At 43.6% G+C, this 16,551-nt stretch overlaps 1 protein-coding gene, 1 long non-coding RNA gene and 1 pseudogene across 4 annotated transcripts in view; 2 read left to right on the top strand and 1 right to left on the bottom strand.

Moving 5' to 3' along the window:
* The window catches only part of LOC122433910, a 34,159-nt gene extending 28,955 nt beyond the window's left edge, over positions 1-5,204 (bottom strand). For 2 of the 3 annotated variants that reach the window (XR_006267206.1, XR_006267204.1), the window contains exons 1-2: positions 5,145-5,204; positions 2,807-2,921 (exon numbers count right to left, since the gene is read on the bottom strand). This is a non-coding gene — a long non-coding RNA (uncharacterized LOC122433910). Of the gene's footprint in view, positions 1-2,540; positions 2,664-2,806; positions 2,922-5,144 lie in introns of those variants that run through there. The other variant, XR_006267205.1, reaches the window with a different exon arrangement.
* On the top strand, positions 1,289-16,193 carry LOC122433896 (annotated as a pseudogene).
* On the top strand, positions 11,818-16,022 carry LOC122433902 (thioredoxin interacting protein). The gene is made up of 8 exons (XM_043456948.1): positions 11,818-12,350; positions 12,840-12,912; positions 13,030-13,177; positions 13,386-13,488; positions 13,621-13,877; positions 13,981-14,137; positions 14,252-14,403; positions 14,537-16,022. Exons 1-8 carry the CDS (start codon positions 12,101-12,103, stop codon positions 14,570-14,572), a joined length of 1,176 nt encoding a protein of 391 aa, XP_043312883.1. The 5' UTR covers positions 11,818-12,100; the 3' UTR covers positions 14,573-16,022.
* Positions 16,194-16,551: the final 358 nt, after the last annotated feature.

The following is a 16,551-nucleotide window of genomic DNA, read 5'->3' as shown; positions in this document are numbered from 1 at the left end:
CTTAAATAATTATGGCTTCATAACAAACAAAGGGTTGTTCAAGACATGAAACAATCAAAATATACTACTTGACTCCACAATTGATGTTATTTATAGTGATGATGTAGAATTAATATAGTCATAATTGAATTGTGGTGCTGGAGAAGACTCTTGGGAGTCCCTTGGACTGCAAGGAGACCAAGCCAGTCAATCCTAAAGGAAATCCACCCTGAATATTTATTGCAAGGACTGATGGTGAAGCTCTAATACTTCAGCCACCTGATGCAAACAGCCAACTCACTGGAAAAGATCTTGACGCTGGGAAAGGTTGAAGGCAAAAGAAGAAGAGGGCGGCAGGGATGAGATAGTTAGATAACATCACCGACTCAATGGACATGAATTTAAGCAAACTCTGGGATACAGTGAAGGATAGGGAAGCCTGGCGTGCTGCAGTCTGTGGGGTCACAAAGAATTGGACACTTAGCGGCTAAACAACAATAATAGTGATAATAATGTAAATATTGACTACTGATTTGGTCAAAATTGTGATATAACTCTATCAGGAGGATGAGGTAGGAGGAATGGGAAGATAGGGATAGGGAGTATAAGACACATAAAATTTCAAATACTGTAGCAAAAAGAGAGTATGATATGTCTAATATTGGGCTGCCCTGGTGACTCAGATGGTAAAGAATCTGCATGCAATGCAGGAGATCCGGGTTCTCTCCCTGGGTGGGTAAGATACCCTGGAGAAGGGAATCGTTATGCACTCCAGTATTCTTGACTGGAGAATCCTATGGACAGAGGAGCCTGGGGGCTACAGTCCAAGGGTCGCAAAGAGTTGGACACGATGGAGCGACTGACTCCATGGACTGCAGCACGCCAGGCTTCCCTGTTCTTCACTATCTCCCAGAGTTTGCTCAAATTCATGTCAAATACTTATAAATTAAGAAATAAAAGAAGAAATATATAATTTAGAAATATGAGAGGCTTCCCTGGTGGTCCAGTGGTTAAGAATCTGCCTTGCAATGCAGGGGACACTGGTTTGACCTCTGGTCTGGGAAGATCCCACATGCCAAGGAACAGCTAAGCCTGTGTACCACGACTACTGAAGCCAGTGAACCTAAAGCCCGTGCTCAACAGAGAAGCCACTGCAACAGGAAGTCCGCACACCACAACTAGAGAAAGCCCTGCAGCAACGAAGATCCAGCACAGCCAAAATCAAAAATCAATTATTAATTCATTGATAAAAAAGAAATATGAAGTAAATACCAGATTAAAAAGTTGAAATAATTGAAAGAGAAATAATTAGGGTGAACTGAGAACTGCTGATTTTTTATGTAAGAATTAAAATTATGGGATTTTTGACTAAGTTATATTACATTATTTTGATTTTAAAAAAGAGACTGCGGCCGCCGGGGGGCAGCTTGGCCGCGCGCTCTGACCCCGGCTTGGCCGCGGTGCTGCTGGCTGTGCATGCCGCGGTGAGGCCGCTGGGCCCCGGCCTGGACGTGGAGGCCCAGCTGCGAAGGCTGCAGCTGAGTGCGGACCCTGAGCGACCAGGGCGCTTCCGGCTGGAGATGCTGGGAGCGGGCCCCGGGGCGGTAGTTTGGAGTGGCCCTTGGAGTCAGTCTCATACACACTCCGAGGCCCCTGCCAGCATGAGCTGCAGCCTCCACCGGGAGGGCCTGGGACTCTCAGCCTGCACTTCGCCAACCCTCAGGAAGCTCAGCGGTGGGCAGCCCTAGTCCAAGATGCTACCATGGCAGGACAGAACCGCAGTGACAGCTTGCCCCCAGTCCTAGGCCCAGAAACGCGCCCTGTCTCCCCACCCAGTCCCCTTGAAGTATCCACACCCAAGGCCCCCCAACCCAAGGTGGATCGTCCTTGGAGCCCTGGAGACTTGATGGAGAAAGAAGAGCTGGCAGGGCGCCTGACCCGGGCTGTAGAGGGTCAGCCCAAGCAGCAGCCATGAGGGATGAGAAGGTAGAAACCCAAGCAGCAGCCATCCTGGCCCAGCATCATGTGGCCCTCAGGGTCCAGCTCCAGGAGGCCTGCTTTCCTCCTGGCCCCATCAGGCTCCAGGTCACAGTTGAAGACGCTGCGTCCTCTGCCCATGTCTCACTGCAGGTTCACCCCCACTGACCATCAGGGCCCTCAGGAGCAGGTGTTCTCAGAGCTCCGCTTCCCACCGGCCGTGTGGCGCTGGGTCATCGGGAGGTGCCTGTGTGTCCCTGAACACAGCCTTGCTTTTTATGGGATCTGGCGGGATGGAGACCCTGCTTTCCTCTACCTGCTCTCAGCTCCTCTTGAAGCCCCAGGACACAGTCCTCAACGCCCCCAGAAGGTGGATGGGAAACTAGGCGCCTGTTCTTGCAGTCATTGGGGCTGCCCCCAACCCCTCAGCCAGCCAACTCTAGCCTGCCCAGCCCCCTTCAGCCCGGCTGGCCCTGCCCTTCGTGCACCTTCATCAATGCCCCAGGCCATCCCGGCTGTGAGATATGCAGCACCCAGAGGCCCTGTGTTTGGGACCCCCTTCCCACAGCCTCCACCCAGCAGCTCCCAAAGGTCACGCGGAGAGAGGATGGCCCTTCCTTCCAGGCCCAAGGTCCCTGGACCCCCTCCTGAACCTCTCAGGGAACCTCTGCTGATTGCTCGCTGGGGTCATTAAAGACACTTCTGAGCTGAAAAAAATAAATAAATAAATAAAGAGACTGCATTTCTACCTTGGCCAGTCCTGAGTATTTCCCCTTAACTTCTTATACTTGTGGACACCTCCATCATTTTTCAAACCCACCCAACCCCCTTCCTACCCACTTTACCCCACCTTGTATACTTCATGGCAAGTTCCTTCCCACATTTCTTCTCGAGGAAGTAGAGATAATTTCCACGGTCCAGTAATTGCAGGTTCTCAAAATCAGTGCCAAGAAACTGCAGCAGCACTAAGGAAAGGAAGGAAGGCAGAAGATTAGAAAATAATAGGCCTTCCTCAGTTTTCCTGCCCACTCCCAAACCAAATTATTCATCATCCTCCTAATAGTTATTAGGAAGAAATAAGTCACATGTGTTTCCTGAGATATAGTATGTGTGTGATTGGAGGGTCAGCTTTGAGAAAGTGAAAGCGAAATCAAGAAATATAATTGGATTCTGCCTCTACTGCAGGGTTACTGTGGAATCATTCTTTGCTACTGGTTTAAAGAACCGATATTTTGAATATCAAGGGTTTTGTGGACTTCCCTGGTGGTATAGCAGATAAGAATACACCTGCCAATGCAGGGGACAGAGGTTCCATCCCTGGTCCAGGAAGATTCCACATGCCTTGGAGCAACTAAGCCTGTGGGTCTGTACTGTAGAGCCCACAGGCCACAACTGAAGCCTAAATGCCTAGAGGCCGTGCTCTAAAACAAGAGAAGCCAAGGTAATGAGAAGCCTGTGCACTGCAATGAAGAGTGGTCCCGGCTTTCCACAACTAGAGAAAGCCCTTGCACAGCAACAAAGGCCCAATAAAAACTGTGTAATAGGTCTTTGATACAGCATTCTTCTTCCACTTCTACCTATGAGGAACTAGTTAAGCTGGATTTTTAAAAAAATTAATCAGTCTTTCATCCTGCCTTCCAACCCCACCTTACTCCAGCAAAGAATCAAAAAGTCCTTTGCTGAACAGCATGTATATTATCTATGGTGAAACAGATCACCAGCCCAGGTGGGATGCATGAGACAAGTGCTCGGGCCTGGTGCACTGGGAAGACCCAGAGGAAACGGGTGGAGAGGGAGGTGGGAGGGGGGATCGGGATGGGGAATACGTGTAAATCTATGGCTGATTCATGTCAATGTATGACAAAACCCACTGAAAAAATAAATAAATAAATAAAGGGGGGAAAAAAAAGTCCTTTGCTGAAAAGTGTAGTGCCTGAAACAGAAAATGTTCTGCCATGGTTTAATTTTCTCTTTATGGAGGTCACTGCCCTGCATCTACCACGACCAAGCCTACAGGGGAGAATACCATCAGTGCTGGAGAAGAAACCAAAACCAGAAGAATGGGCAATGGGATGTGCTAAATATGTGACACATTAACTGATCAGGCTAAAATAATCCTATGGATTGACTTTGACCCTTATTTAGAATTTTTGGAACACCTAAACTATGCCAGGCCATAAGAAAACATGGCTTCTATCTTTGGGGAACTCAGTTTAGTAGGGAGGAACAAATAAACAGATATATGATTAACATTTATAATATAGATAAATATGTCCAATATGCTATTGAGAATACAAAGAAAGTGACAAATCTGCTTGTAGAAATCAGAGAAATCTTTACAAAGGAGGTGGCTTCTTTTTTTAAGGATCAGAGATGTGCTAGTGGCAAGATTTTCAAACCATAAATTAGACGAATTTAGTCCTAGTTCTGTGAATTAAGCAAGCCTCCTGAGCTCTCTATATTGCAATATTCCTTTCTGCAAAAATATCTCCTTCTTCTTGAGATCAAAAAATCATCTTCCTCACTCAGGGGAACTGTCTGGTCAAGTTTCTGGTCTCAGAAATGCTTCCGTGTGGCCTAAGGATCTTGATTTTGTTGTTGTTGTTGTTCAGTCTCTCAGTCGTGTCCGACTCTTTGAGACCCCATGGACTACAGCATGCCAGGCTTCCCTGTCCATCACCACCTCCCAGAGTTTGCTCAAACTCATGTCATTGAGTCGGTGATGCCATCCAACCATCTCGTCCTCTGTCGTCCCCTTCTCCTCCTGCCTTCAATTTTTCCCAGCATCAGGGTCTTTTCTAGTAAGTCAGCTCTTTGCATCAGGGGGCCAAAGTGTTGGAGCTTCAGCATGAGTCCTTCCAATGAATATTCAGGATTGATTTCCTTTAGGATTGACTGGTTTGATCTCCTTGCAGTCCAAGGGACTCCCAAGAGTCTTCTCCAGCACCACAGTTCAAAAGCATCATTTCAATTCTATACTACCTAGGTTTGTCATAGCTTTTCTTCCAAGGAGCAAGCCTCTTAATTTCATGGCTGCAGTCACCATCTGCAGTGATTCTGGAGCCCAAAAAAGTAAAGTCTGCCAGTGTTTCCACTGTTTCCCCATCTATTTGCCATGAAGTGATGGGACCAGATACCATGATCCTAGTTTTCTGAATGTGGAATTTTAAGACAGCTTTTTCACTCACCTCTTTCGCCTTCATCAAGAGGCTCTTTAGTTCCTCTTCGCTTTCTGCCATAGGGTGGTATCATTTGCATATCTGAGGTTGTTGATCTTCCTCCCAGCAATCTTGATTCTGGCTTGTGCTTCATCCAGCCCGGAATTTCTCATGATGTACTCTGCCTATAAGATTAAATAACCAGGGTGACAATATACAGCCTTGCGTACTCCTTTCCCAATTTGGAACCAGTCCGTTGTTCCATGTCTGGTTCTAACTGTTGCTTCTTGACCTGCATACAGGTTTCTCAGGAGGCAGGTAAGCTGATCTGATACTCCCATCTCTTTCAGAATTCTACAGTTTGTTGTGATCCACACACAGTAAAGACTTTAGCATAGTCAGTGAAGCAGAGGATCTCGATAGTACTTTAATTTATCCACTGGGTGGCAGGGCTGAGCCAACTGAATTACAGAATTGTGTAAGAAAGAACTCAGAAAAGGGGAAGTTGGGTTAAGCACAAAATGTCCCAGCTCCCTCATGTTTATAAACTCAGTACAGTCCAACTGTCCCTCATAGGAAAACAAACCATCACCTCTCACCGCCTCACCACTCTTGCTCTATACGTAACTGGGCCATAGGCTTTGAGGAAGAGGGACTGGTTATGTTCAAGTGTAGCAGGAGGAACTGAGATTAGGTTTCTTATTGTTAATAAGAAACAATACTAGGATCTGAATTAGTGGCATATTCTATTGCACAGACATATCCCAATCTATCAATTCAATTTATATTTAATAACATATTTTCTCTATGAAATGTACTCTTCTAGATGCTATGAAGAATAAAAATATTTAAAAGGACACAGATCCTGCTCTCTAGGAATTCATTCCATAGGAGAGAAAAGAAACTTTACATGTAAGTTCCATACGAGAAATATAAAAAAAATGTGGAATGGAGTATTCAAAGAGAATGGAATTCTATTTGGCTATAAAGTGAGAGATAAGGGGATTTGGGAATCAGGAGAGGTTTCATAGAGGAAAAGTTATTTGGCTGTCTACTGAAGAGTGGGTAGGATTTTAAAAAGTAGAGATGGGGAGGAAAGTCAGGCATTCCAGGTAGAGAGAAAAGTATAAGCAAATGCAGAGAAAGATATATTAGGGGAACACGGTGTACTCAGGTTTGGCTGAGGAGTAGGGTACATTTCTGAGGAAATAGTGGGAAATGAGACTGGAAAGTTTAGTTGAGGTCACTTTGTGAAGACTTCAAGTAGATTGAAGTATTTCAATCTGATTCAGTAAGCAGAGGGTTTGGGAGCATCAAAGAACAGATAGGAACTCAACTGTGTAAGATTAATGTAGTTGAGGTTTATGATTACAGCAGAAAGATCAGTTTAAAACTATCAAAAATAATTTATGCAAAAGTATTAATAACAAGGATATGAATCAGAGTGATGGCAGGAGAGTAAGAAATAACAGCTTCTAGGAAAACACTGGAATGATGGCCTCTTCAGAATTTGGCAATTGACTGAATGTGAGGAATGTCAGAAAGGAAGGAATTGAAGAGTTTCTAGATTTTATGCCTTGATATCTAGGGGAACATATAATGGTCCCATTAAAAGAAACAAGGGTAAGAAGTGAGTTTGAGCACAGGGAGAAAATTATGAATTCCATACTAGACAAGTTGAGTTTGCGATGCCAACTAGAACTTTCAAGACAGGCTAGAGGTTTCCATGAGTGATGTACAGATGGAAAAACTGAACAGCAAAGCCTGAAGACAGAAAAGGAGAGAGCCAAGCAGAAAAACTTTCAGTGGGGCAGAGAAAAAAGGAATTTCTGACAAGGGAGAAAAGGATAAAGTCCAAAAGAACATTTAAATTTACAAAGATGGCAGTTTTCAAATTATATAGAAGTCAAGGGGAATATGACCTAAAAAATCACTCTGGTTTCCTCTGGAAACGTAAAGAAAATCATTTCAGTGACAGCAGAAGCCAGGCTACAAAGGGACAAGTTTAGCCAACAGAGAAAGCTGGTAAAAGTTATTCTCTTAAGAAATTTGACAGTAAATGAAAGAAAACATATGGGTGATAGCATGAAAAGAGAAAAAAGTCTTTTATATCATAAGGCTACCTTAAGAAATATCTTAAAGGAGTCTGCAGTGGTTTTAAACAAATTAATTCACCTCCTCTCTCCATCTTTCCCTGAAGTTGGACAACTCTCAGATCTCCATTCCTTCCTCAACATAGTAGAAAAATAGAGACACCAATAAACATAAAATATGGACTTCAAGATGAGATGATTTCTTCTTTTTAATGGCTGTTCTGGGTCTTCTAAACTGCTGGGGCTTATCTTTAGATGAGGCAAGCTGGGGCTACTTGCTAGTTGCAGTGCTCAGACTTCTCAATGGAGTGGCTTCCTTTGCTGCAGAACACAGGCTTCCGTAGTTGCAGCTCCTGGGCTCTAGCGCCCAGGCTCAATAGTGGCCCACAGGCTTAGCTGCTGCAAAGCATGTGGGAGCTTCTCAGATCAAGGGTCGAACCCGTGTCTACAGCATTGGCAGGCTGATTCTTTACCACTGAACCGCCAGGGAAGCCCCAAGATGAGTGTTTTTTAAATTGAGGTATGTTTGACATACAACCTTATATTAGTTTCAAGTGTACAATCTAATGATTGACATTTAGATATGTTGCAAAATGATCGCCACAATAAGCCTAGTTAACATCTGTCACCATATATAATTACAGGATTTTTTTCTCGTGATGAGAACTTTTAAGATCTACTCTCTTAGCAACTTTCACATAGGCAATATAGTATTATTAACTATAGTCACCATGCTGTGCATTACATCTCTATGACATTTATTTTTTAACTGTTAAGTTTATACCTTTTGACTCCCTTCACCCACTTCATCTACTCCCTACCCCAGGCAACCAGCAATCTGTTCAGATGAAGTGTCTTTTTGTTTTTTGTTTTTTTAATAATTAAAGCTAAACTGAGAAACAAGAACCTTCAGAAAACAAACTAGAGACAAGACTCTAGATTAAGTATTAAGAATCCTCAGTTTAAACTGAGTGGAGAGTGGCTCCACCAGTTACTAGCTATATGTCCTAGAGCAAGTCTACTTAACTAAAATAAGGAAGTACCTCTCTTTAAAAAAATATGACTGCTAGAGTCCCCTTTAACTTTAATATTTTATGAGTCTTATCCTAAACCCTTTACAGTGAAGATCAAACAAGAAACCATGTGTTAAAGCACTGAGAAGCAGGACAACACATTAGAAAGAGTACCTAGTTTATTTATTTATTTTGGCCACACCACACTCAAGGTGTCTTAGTCCCTGACCAGAGTCTAAACCCACACCCCCTGCAGTGGAAGCAGGGAGACATAATGGCTGGGCTGCCAGGGAAGTCCCCAAGAGTACCTACTTTAGATCAGACAGACCTGGGTTCAAGATTTTGCTCTACTTACAGAATCAGTGACTGCAGGGAAATTACTTAACCCTCTGAGCCTGACTTAACTCTGAGTCACAGAGTTATTGTGAGAATTAAATGAAATAATCTAACCTTAAATCCTTCTAGAACAAGGTGACAGATGAATCTATAAATAAAATATCACTGAGATAATTATGTCAAGGACCTGGTCCATTACAGGTGCTCAGTGACTTGGAGGAATGTCCAAAGTTGATCAGCCTCAAATGCCACCCTCTCTTTTAAACCTTTTTTTGTCTCTAAATTAATATTCCCTAGAGGAAAATGGGAAAGATAAGAGTAAAAGGGAAATTTTCAGAGTGAAATGAAAGTAGTGATTAAAAGGGAAAAAAAGGGGGGCTATTAGGAACCTTGAGTCTTTAGAGTCTTAAATGTTTATCAGAACATAAAGAAAAGAGAAATGCAATCAGCTCCTGTATCTGATCGGAACTGAGCATAGAGGGCACTTCTCTCACTAGAAGCTTTGGCTTTGCTCAACCACCTCCTGTAAAGCAAACAACAATCATCCCTTGGTTTCCTATTGATACTGGGATTGAAGAGGGTGGGGAAGGAACAGGTAAAGATGATCTAATCTGCAAAACTCTTGGATTTAGTCCTCCTTTGCTGTTCCTTACTGGACCTGCTGTTTTCCTCCCTTGCATGCCACAAATGTTTGTACTCTGTTTTCAGGACAGAAGTTTGTAAGATTTTTTCTTCTTTGGCACAGGAACTGAGAAAAAGAATCAGAAGGCACGTTTTTATCAGAATACCAGGTTATAAGGTGAAAGGTTGTAAACAACTCTGTCCAGGACAACTCCATTTCAGAACATGTCCTGGCTACAGGCCTGGTAGGCAGCAGCTGCCAAAGTGAAATCGTTTTCTGGCATTTAAGGGAACCCAGGCACAAAAGAACACAAACAAGTGGTCTGCACTAAGTTTTGCAAACCGGGAAAGGAAGAAGAAACTGGTGCCCAAGAGAGGGACTTAAAGCAAAAGAAAATGGTATTAAGATTAAAAAAAAAAGCAAGTCAGTACTCCATAGCTGTGCCCAAGTAAATATTGGCATTCCCCTTTCTCTAAGATGTTCCAAATATATACCACCCTGGTCTGTCACACTCACCTCGCCTCCCTGCCCCTCAACATTTATGCAGTTACACATCACACACTGTTTAATAATATTGTCATTATGTATGTACTTATTTGTCAACATTTTGGTATTTCAGATTTACGTACACTTCCGCATCTATCAACCTAAAAATTCTCTCGGAAGCTACAATTAAACATTTTCAAATTACTTTAGTGAGAGTCTCGCCTTCCTTGCTCTACCTACTTCAACCAATATTGTTGACCAACTAAAAACAACTCAGGCCTTATTGGTTAACTTTCTTAAAGAGGGTGCCGCCTCAAACCCACACACCCTAAGGATCAACATGTTCCCCTTTTTGTTCTGGGGGTTGGTCCTGTGGGTGTGTGTTTTCCAGTAGTCTTGATGCCTGATTCTTGAGCTTGCTTAATAGTGCAGTTGGGTTGTAACTTGTTAGCCTTAGGGTGTCAACCCAGTTAGGGTGTGCAAACAACAAGAAGGATCCTTCACAGCAACAAATAACCATCTTCTTGCTAAGAGAGTAGGATCTCTGTATATTCTAATGCTTCTTGTTTACTTCCCCATCTCAATCTTGGGAACACTGTCTTCCTCTTTCTAGCACAAGAAATGAGGTAATAATCTCCTGATTCTCCAACCTATGGGAGGGAGGAACTCAGGAATCAAAGAAAAGGGAGAATTCCTGTATCTGTGCATACAAGTCTTTCTAATTGCATCTATGAAAAATTTCTCAGGAGTCAGCTCCTAAGGCACCTCACCGCCAGCTAGGGAAAAACCCATCTGACAGAGCGCCAAATAACACAGGATGAAGAGTCAGGGTTTCTTTTAGCTTGAACATACAGTGTGCTAAAGATCCTTCTGTCTTTTCTTCCCTTTCTTACCTATTTCTAAACAGTCTAGAGGGAAAAACTTTTCAAAGACTGCAGAATGGTTCCTTCTAACAGAAATACGGCCCTCTTTCCCCGACACTTTCTCTGTGACAAATGATAACTTTCCTGCTTTTAACTAACTTGAAGGCTGTGAGGAATGTGAGCAGCAGATTTAGAGGTGTACCTTTGATTTAGTAAGTTGGAAAGGGGAGGAAGACGAGAGAGTTAAAATAACTCAGGGAAAAGATGACTAGAGTGAAGCATCTTTTTTTTTTAATTACTTTCCTGGAGAAGCAGGGAGTGAGTGAGATAATCAGAGCCCAAAGAACACACTTTAACGAAGAGGTAATGAGGTAACTGGGAGAACATAAATAAAGTGTTCCCTAACTCTGCAGATCAGGGACTGAAGAGATGACGGGATAAGCGCAGGATGTGGACACGCCCGTACTGTACCGGTCCAGAGAACAGAGAGAACCGAGTGGAGGACGCAGGGGCAGAGGCACACAGACCAGAGCCCCCAGCCTCCAGACCAAGGGGCTAGAAAGGGAGTGGTGGGTGGCCAGTCAGTCCCACACATTCGCTTTGCTGTGACCACTGGAGAGGTTAAAAATTTGTGACAAGTTCTCTTTTCCTTCCCACACAGCCGGGATTTTTTATGGGGGGAACGGGAAGGGGCAGGGGGTTATTTGTTGATTTTTAAGAGCGATGGGGGGGGGGGGCAAGAGAAGGACAAAGGGGATCTTCCTGAACAGTAACGACTGAACTCCCTGTCCTCCGCCCCATCCTAAAGTATTCTTGGAGCTCTGGGATTATTTTTCACACGACTTGCGATTTGTGAGCCGGGAATAAACAGTCGCCTCTAAATTAATTACACTGGCTGAGGTTAGGCACGAAATTCCATCATAAGCACATTTTCTTTTTACCTCAAAATATAGCTCCCACTCCAAAAGCATCCGCACCCGCCCTTCGAAGACCACTGGCCTCGGCTAAATTTTGGAGTCAGCGAAGCATTCCTTCCTTGGACACAGCGGAAGCCGCCCTATAGCCCCTCCGCCCCCTCCTCCCAGCCCCGCAGCGGTGCACAACAACCATTTTCCCCGCCAGGAGCACACTGTGTCCACGCGCTGCTGCGACCTCGCTGATTGGTGGGGCTCCTGGTAAACAAGGAGCGGGCAGCCAATGGGAGAGCTGTGCACGAGGGCAGCACGAGCCTCCAGGCCAGCGCTCGCGTGGACCTGCCTGCCGGGCTACTATATAAAGCAGTTTCCGGCTCTCAGTTGCAAACTAGCGTTTCGTCTTCTAAGGTGGAGCTCGTGAAGCCTTCTCGCTGAGATCTGGCGCTTTCCTCCAGCTGTTAGAGGGAAAGAAAGAAAAGAAAGCTTATTTTTCTCTTGCAATCTCTTGATATAATTCGCGGCTTACATTTTTGGGTGGACGTGTTTTCGAAAATTTAGTAGAGAAGTGAAAAGTGAAAAAGTTTTAACTTAACAGCAAAGGATTCTTTGAGAGTTTTGTTTTGTACTCATTTTTAACTCTTAAGCAAACCCAGCCCAACATGGTGATGTTCAAGAAGATCAAGTCTTTCGAGGTGGTCTTTAACGACCCCGAAAAGGTGTACGGCAGTGGGGAGAAGGTGGCTGGCCGGGTGATAGTGGAAGTGTGTGAAGTCACTCGAGTCAAAGCTGTCAGGATCCTGGCTTGCGGAGTGGCCAAAGTCCTGTGGATGCAGGGATCCCAGCAGTGCAAGCAGACGTTGGACTACCTACGCTACGAAGACACGCTTCTCCTGGAGGACCAACCAGCTGGTGAGTGACCCAACTGTTTGCTGGAGGGTGAAAGCGGATTCAAGAAGAGAATTGATACGGATAAAGCCCACACTGTAGATCCTAAGTTGCTTGGGTTGTGAGGTTTGAATTTTGTGTGGCTTCTTTATCTTTTTTAGTTTTAACTTGCAAACTCCCCCCCACCCCCAAAAAAGGGTGATTTGTGCAACTTCTCAGGGTGCTGTGTTCTGCGGGTGATTCTGAGGGATGTTGACTTAGCTATTGAAAGATTTTTATGTCTTCATAATTGCTTGTTCTTTGCTTGCTTCTTGTTTGAGATGATAATAGGTTGAGCCTTTCAGCACTGCAGGGCTTTGCAACTTTTTGCTCAGCGAATGCATCAGAATCTCATTTAAGAACATAAGGGGTTCTGCAATAACTCTTGCATGCTGCCCAAAAATTCCTTATCGCACAGATGCGTTTTAAGTGTAACAAGAAACCTAGAAACTACTCCTTTTTCTCTCCCTTCAGGTGAGAGTGAGATGGTGATCATGAGACCTGGAAACAAATATGAATACAAGTTCGGCTTTGAACTTCCTCAGGGGTAGGTTATGAACTAAATGCATCTGTGATCTTATCTGTCTGTAAAAATCTTCCCCACTTTAGATCAGTTACTCTTCTTGGAGAGCATTTTTAAATTGTTTGCTTTTTCTTGATAAAGGCCTCTGGGAACATCTTTCAAAGGAAAATACGGGTGTGTGGACTACTGGGTGAAGGCTTTTCTTGATCGCCCCAGCCAGCCAACTCAAGAGACAAAGAAAAACTTTGAAGTGATGGATCTAGTGGATGTCAATACTCCTGATTTACTGGTGAGATTCATTTTAAGAGTCTGTTCTTCTGGGTTTCAGAGATAAATAGTCAGGTTTTTAGGGCATTAAAGTGAAGCCCTTCAGGGAATCAAGTCCTTAAGTCATCAAGGTGGGAGGGAAAACTACCTACTTTAAGCAGTGGAAAGAGAAGCAGAGAAACGATCTCTAGAGATTCTCAAAACGCCTTTTTCCACTTCATTCTACATAGGAACCTGTGTCAGCTAAAAAGGAGAAGAAAGTTTCCTGCATGTTCATACCTGATGGGCGGGTGTCTGTCTCTGCACGAATTGACAGAAAAGGATTCTGTGAAGGTAAAAATCTAGTGCTTTAAAATGGGAGACCTAAAACAGGAACTGTGGGTTTGGGAGTAAGGGCAGGAGGCAGGGACAGATTAAAAGTCATGGACTGCACTGGGCATTAGTTTTCATCTTTCTCATTGCCAGGTGATGAGATTAACATCCATGCTGATTTTGAGAATACATGTTCCCGTATCGTGATCCCCAAAGCTGCCATTGTAGCCCGCCACACTTACCTTGCCAATGGCCAAACCAAGGTGCTGACGCAGAAGTTGTCATCAGTCAGAGGCAATCATATTATTTCCGGAACCTGTGCATCATGGCGTGGCAAGAGCCTTCGGGTGCAGAAAATCAGGCCTTCTATCTTGGGCTGCAATATCCTGCGAGTTGAATACTCCTTACTGGTGAGTGGGTGGATGGGGTTGGAGAGAAAATTGTTCATTCGTCAAAATGATAGTGGCGTTTCTCCAGATTTCTAGCCTGACAAACTGATGTCTTCCTTTCTAGATCTACGTTAGCGTCCCTGGCTCCAAGAAAGTCATTCTTGACCTGCCTCTGGTTATTGGCAGCAGGTCAGGCCTCAGCAGCCGGACGTCCAGCATGGCCAGCCAGACCAGCTCTGAGATGAGTTGGGTAGACCTGAACATCCCAGATACCCCAGAAGGTGAGCCAGACACCTAATATCATTGTTTCCCCTCTGGCCTGGGTGGGTTTGTAAAATTGTGATGGTTAGGCTTTTCTTGGCTGGGCTTCTTATCTCCATGCTTTATCTCTCTAGCTCCTCCTTGCTATATGGATAGCATTGCTGAAGATCACCGGTTGGAGAGCCCCACTACTCCTCTGCTAGATGACACAGATGGTTCTCAAGACAGCCCTATTTTTATGTATGCTCCAGAGTTCAGGTTCATGCCACCACCTACTTATTCTGAGGTAAGAATTGTCATTTACCACTACATTTGTGCTAAGCCTTTTATAGGAAGTTAACTTCTTGGGATTGCCAGACTGGATTGTTGTTTTTTTCCTTACCCAAACTAAAATACTCGTTTTCTTTTCTTCCTCCCAGGTTGATCCCTGCATCCTGAACAACAATGTGCAGTGAGCATGCGGAAGAAAAGAAGCAGTTGTACCTACCTGTTTCTTTTTAGCTCTCTTCCTGGACTCTTTAATTTTTTAGAGACTCAACATTGTCTCCACAGTGGGGTACAGGTCCACCCCAGCCTCTGACTCTCCAGTGTAGGAGGTGATCTGCAGGCAATCTCCTGGGCCTTAAAGGGTGCGCACTCATCCTCAGCCAGCGAGATGATGTGATAGAGTTTTTTGCTAGATGGGTTTAAAAACACATTAGAAAAAAAACTTAAGGCCCATCCCATTTTCTTGAATCTCTTTGAAAATTGAGGCATTTTCAGTAATTTTGAGTAAGGGGTAGAAATGGCATCCTGGAATGGTGTTCCCACAGTTGAATGGAGGGGATTATATAATAGATATTGTTATAACAATAGATCTTGAACCTCTGCCATGTGGAGGAGAGCCCATTTAGAAAACTAAGAAAGTGAAAAGAAAAAATGGTCATGGCCAAAACTTTGGGAAAAGGATGTTCTTAAAACCATTGTTCCCCATTGTTTGTACACTTACAGAAAAAAAAGAAAAGCCCTCCAGAATTGATTGGGTTTGGACTTTGGAGCAAGCTTCCCCTGTGAATTAAAGGGGAGGAACTCTTAAGTTTCTTTGTTTAGAAAGTAGTTTTAATCAGTCATAAAGCAGTAGTAATTGTGCCCCACCAGAGGTCTTAAAAGCCATTTTTAGAGCCTATTGCACTGTGTTCTCCTGTTGGCAAACATTTTTATGTGGGAGAATGTTTTTTGTTTTTTTTTTTTCATGTGACTCCTTGGAATTGATTCTGAGGCGATGTCCTTAGCACTTTAGTTTGTGTCAAATTTGGGGTTTTTTCCTTTCTCAGATGGAAGTTAAAACTGGTCTACTATGTCTCTAGGGGTAAGCACAATGACAGGGAAGAAAAAGTGTTACTGCTTTTGAGACTTTGTCCAGTGTTCGGAATTCTGCAGTTCTGACACTGATTACGTGAGAAGGGTTGCTGCTATCAGCCTTGCCCACTGTGACTTCTCCAAACCCAAGGAGAAACCCTAGATAAAATGCCCCAACACTGTGATCAGAGCATCCAGATGTTGCCATGAGAAATCAGAAGGCAGATCTTCACAGAAGCCCCAAGGGCTCACTTCCTGCCCAGTGTTAGGAGACAGGGTTGTTGACAGCCCCTGTCTCAACTGCAGTCTGTAGCACTTGGTCAGTCACTCTCCGCCTTAGCACTTTGTTCACTGTCCTGTGTCAGAGCTCTGAGCTCTATCTACCCTTTTCTGAAAAAAGTATGTGGGCTGAAGGTGGTTTCATTTTTTGTTTTTTAATTGTATATCTTTTTGTATGAGAAAAACTATATTTTGTACTTAACCAGATATATTTTTCACCCCAGGTGGGGGTATTCTTTGTAAAAAAAAAAAAAAATTAAAATAAAGTTTTTTTTAATGGCAAAAAAATGTTTCTCTTCTTGTCTGTGAGATAATATTGAAGTTATTAGAAAGAAAATGTGCCTAAAGGAGTTTTCCCCCTTACTTCACAACTCAGATTGTTGAAAACCCTATAGAGGAACCATTTCTTATTGATCCTAAGAACTATAGTCAGCATGGGGGTTAGGAGGGTCAGGAGGGAAGGAATTTGAGCTACGTTGTCTTTTGTCCAATTCACTGAAGAACTTCAGTGAATAGTGGGGTCTTTTGGTGGTCTAAGCTAGTTTTCTACTTCTTTAGTTAATCATTACTAAATTTCTTCAACTTAGGAGTATATAAGGCTTTTTTTTTGCTTGTTTAATGAGCTCCTGAAATACAGAGAAATGAATTTTGTAAGGGCATTTGGGAGGAAAGTGTTACGGTACCTTTATTTCTTACTTTGGTTTCATCATAGTTTCTTGCCAGTAAAAACGTTTATATGTAGGAAGACAAGATAATACAGGACTAAAGGATTTTTACAGTTAAGAATATCAAGTTTTTTGAAGACAGCTTCCATTTT

This window comes from Cervus canadensis, chromosome 2 (genome assembly GCF_019320065.1).
Source record: "Cervus canadensis isolate Bull #8, Minnesota chromosome 2, ASM1932006v1, whole genome shotgun sequence".
In the NCBI taxonomy this organism is placed as follows: Eukaryota; Metazoa; Chordata; class Mammalia; order Artiodactyla; family Cervidae; genus Cervus; species Cervus canadensis.
The sequence above is the reverse complement of the archived record's forward strand: the minus strand, read 5'-3'. Positions and strand labels throughout refer to the sequence as shown.

Coding starts and splice junctions, on each gene's coding strand:
- LOC122433902 (XM_043456948.1), top strand. CDS start 12,101: ATGGTGATGTTCAAGAAGATCAAGTCTTTCGAGGTGGTCTTTAACGAC. Junction 12,351..12,839: donor CCTGGAGGACCAACCAGCTG/GTGAGTGACCCA, acceptor CTCTCCCTTCAG/GTGAGAGTGAGATGGTGATC. Junction 13,178..13,385: donor TCAATACTCCTGATTTACTG/GTGAGATTCATT, acceptor CATTCTACATAG/GAACCTGTGTCAGCTAAAAA.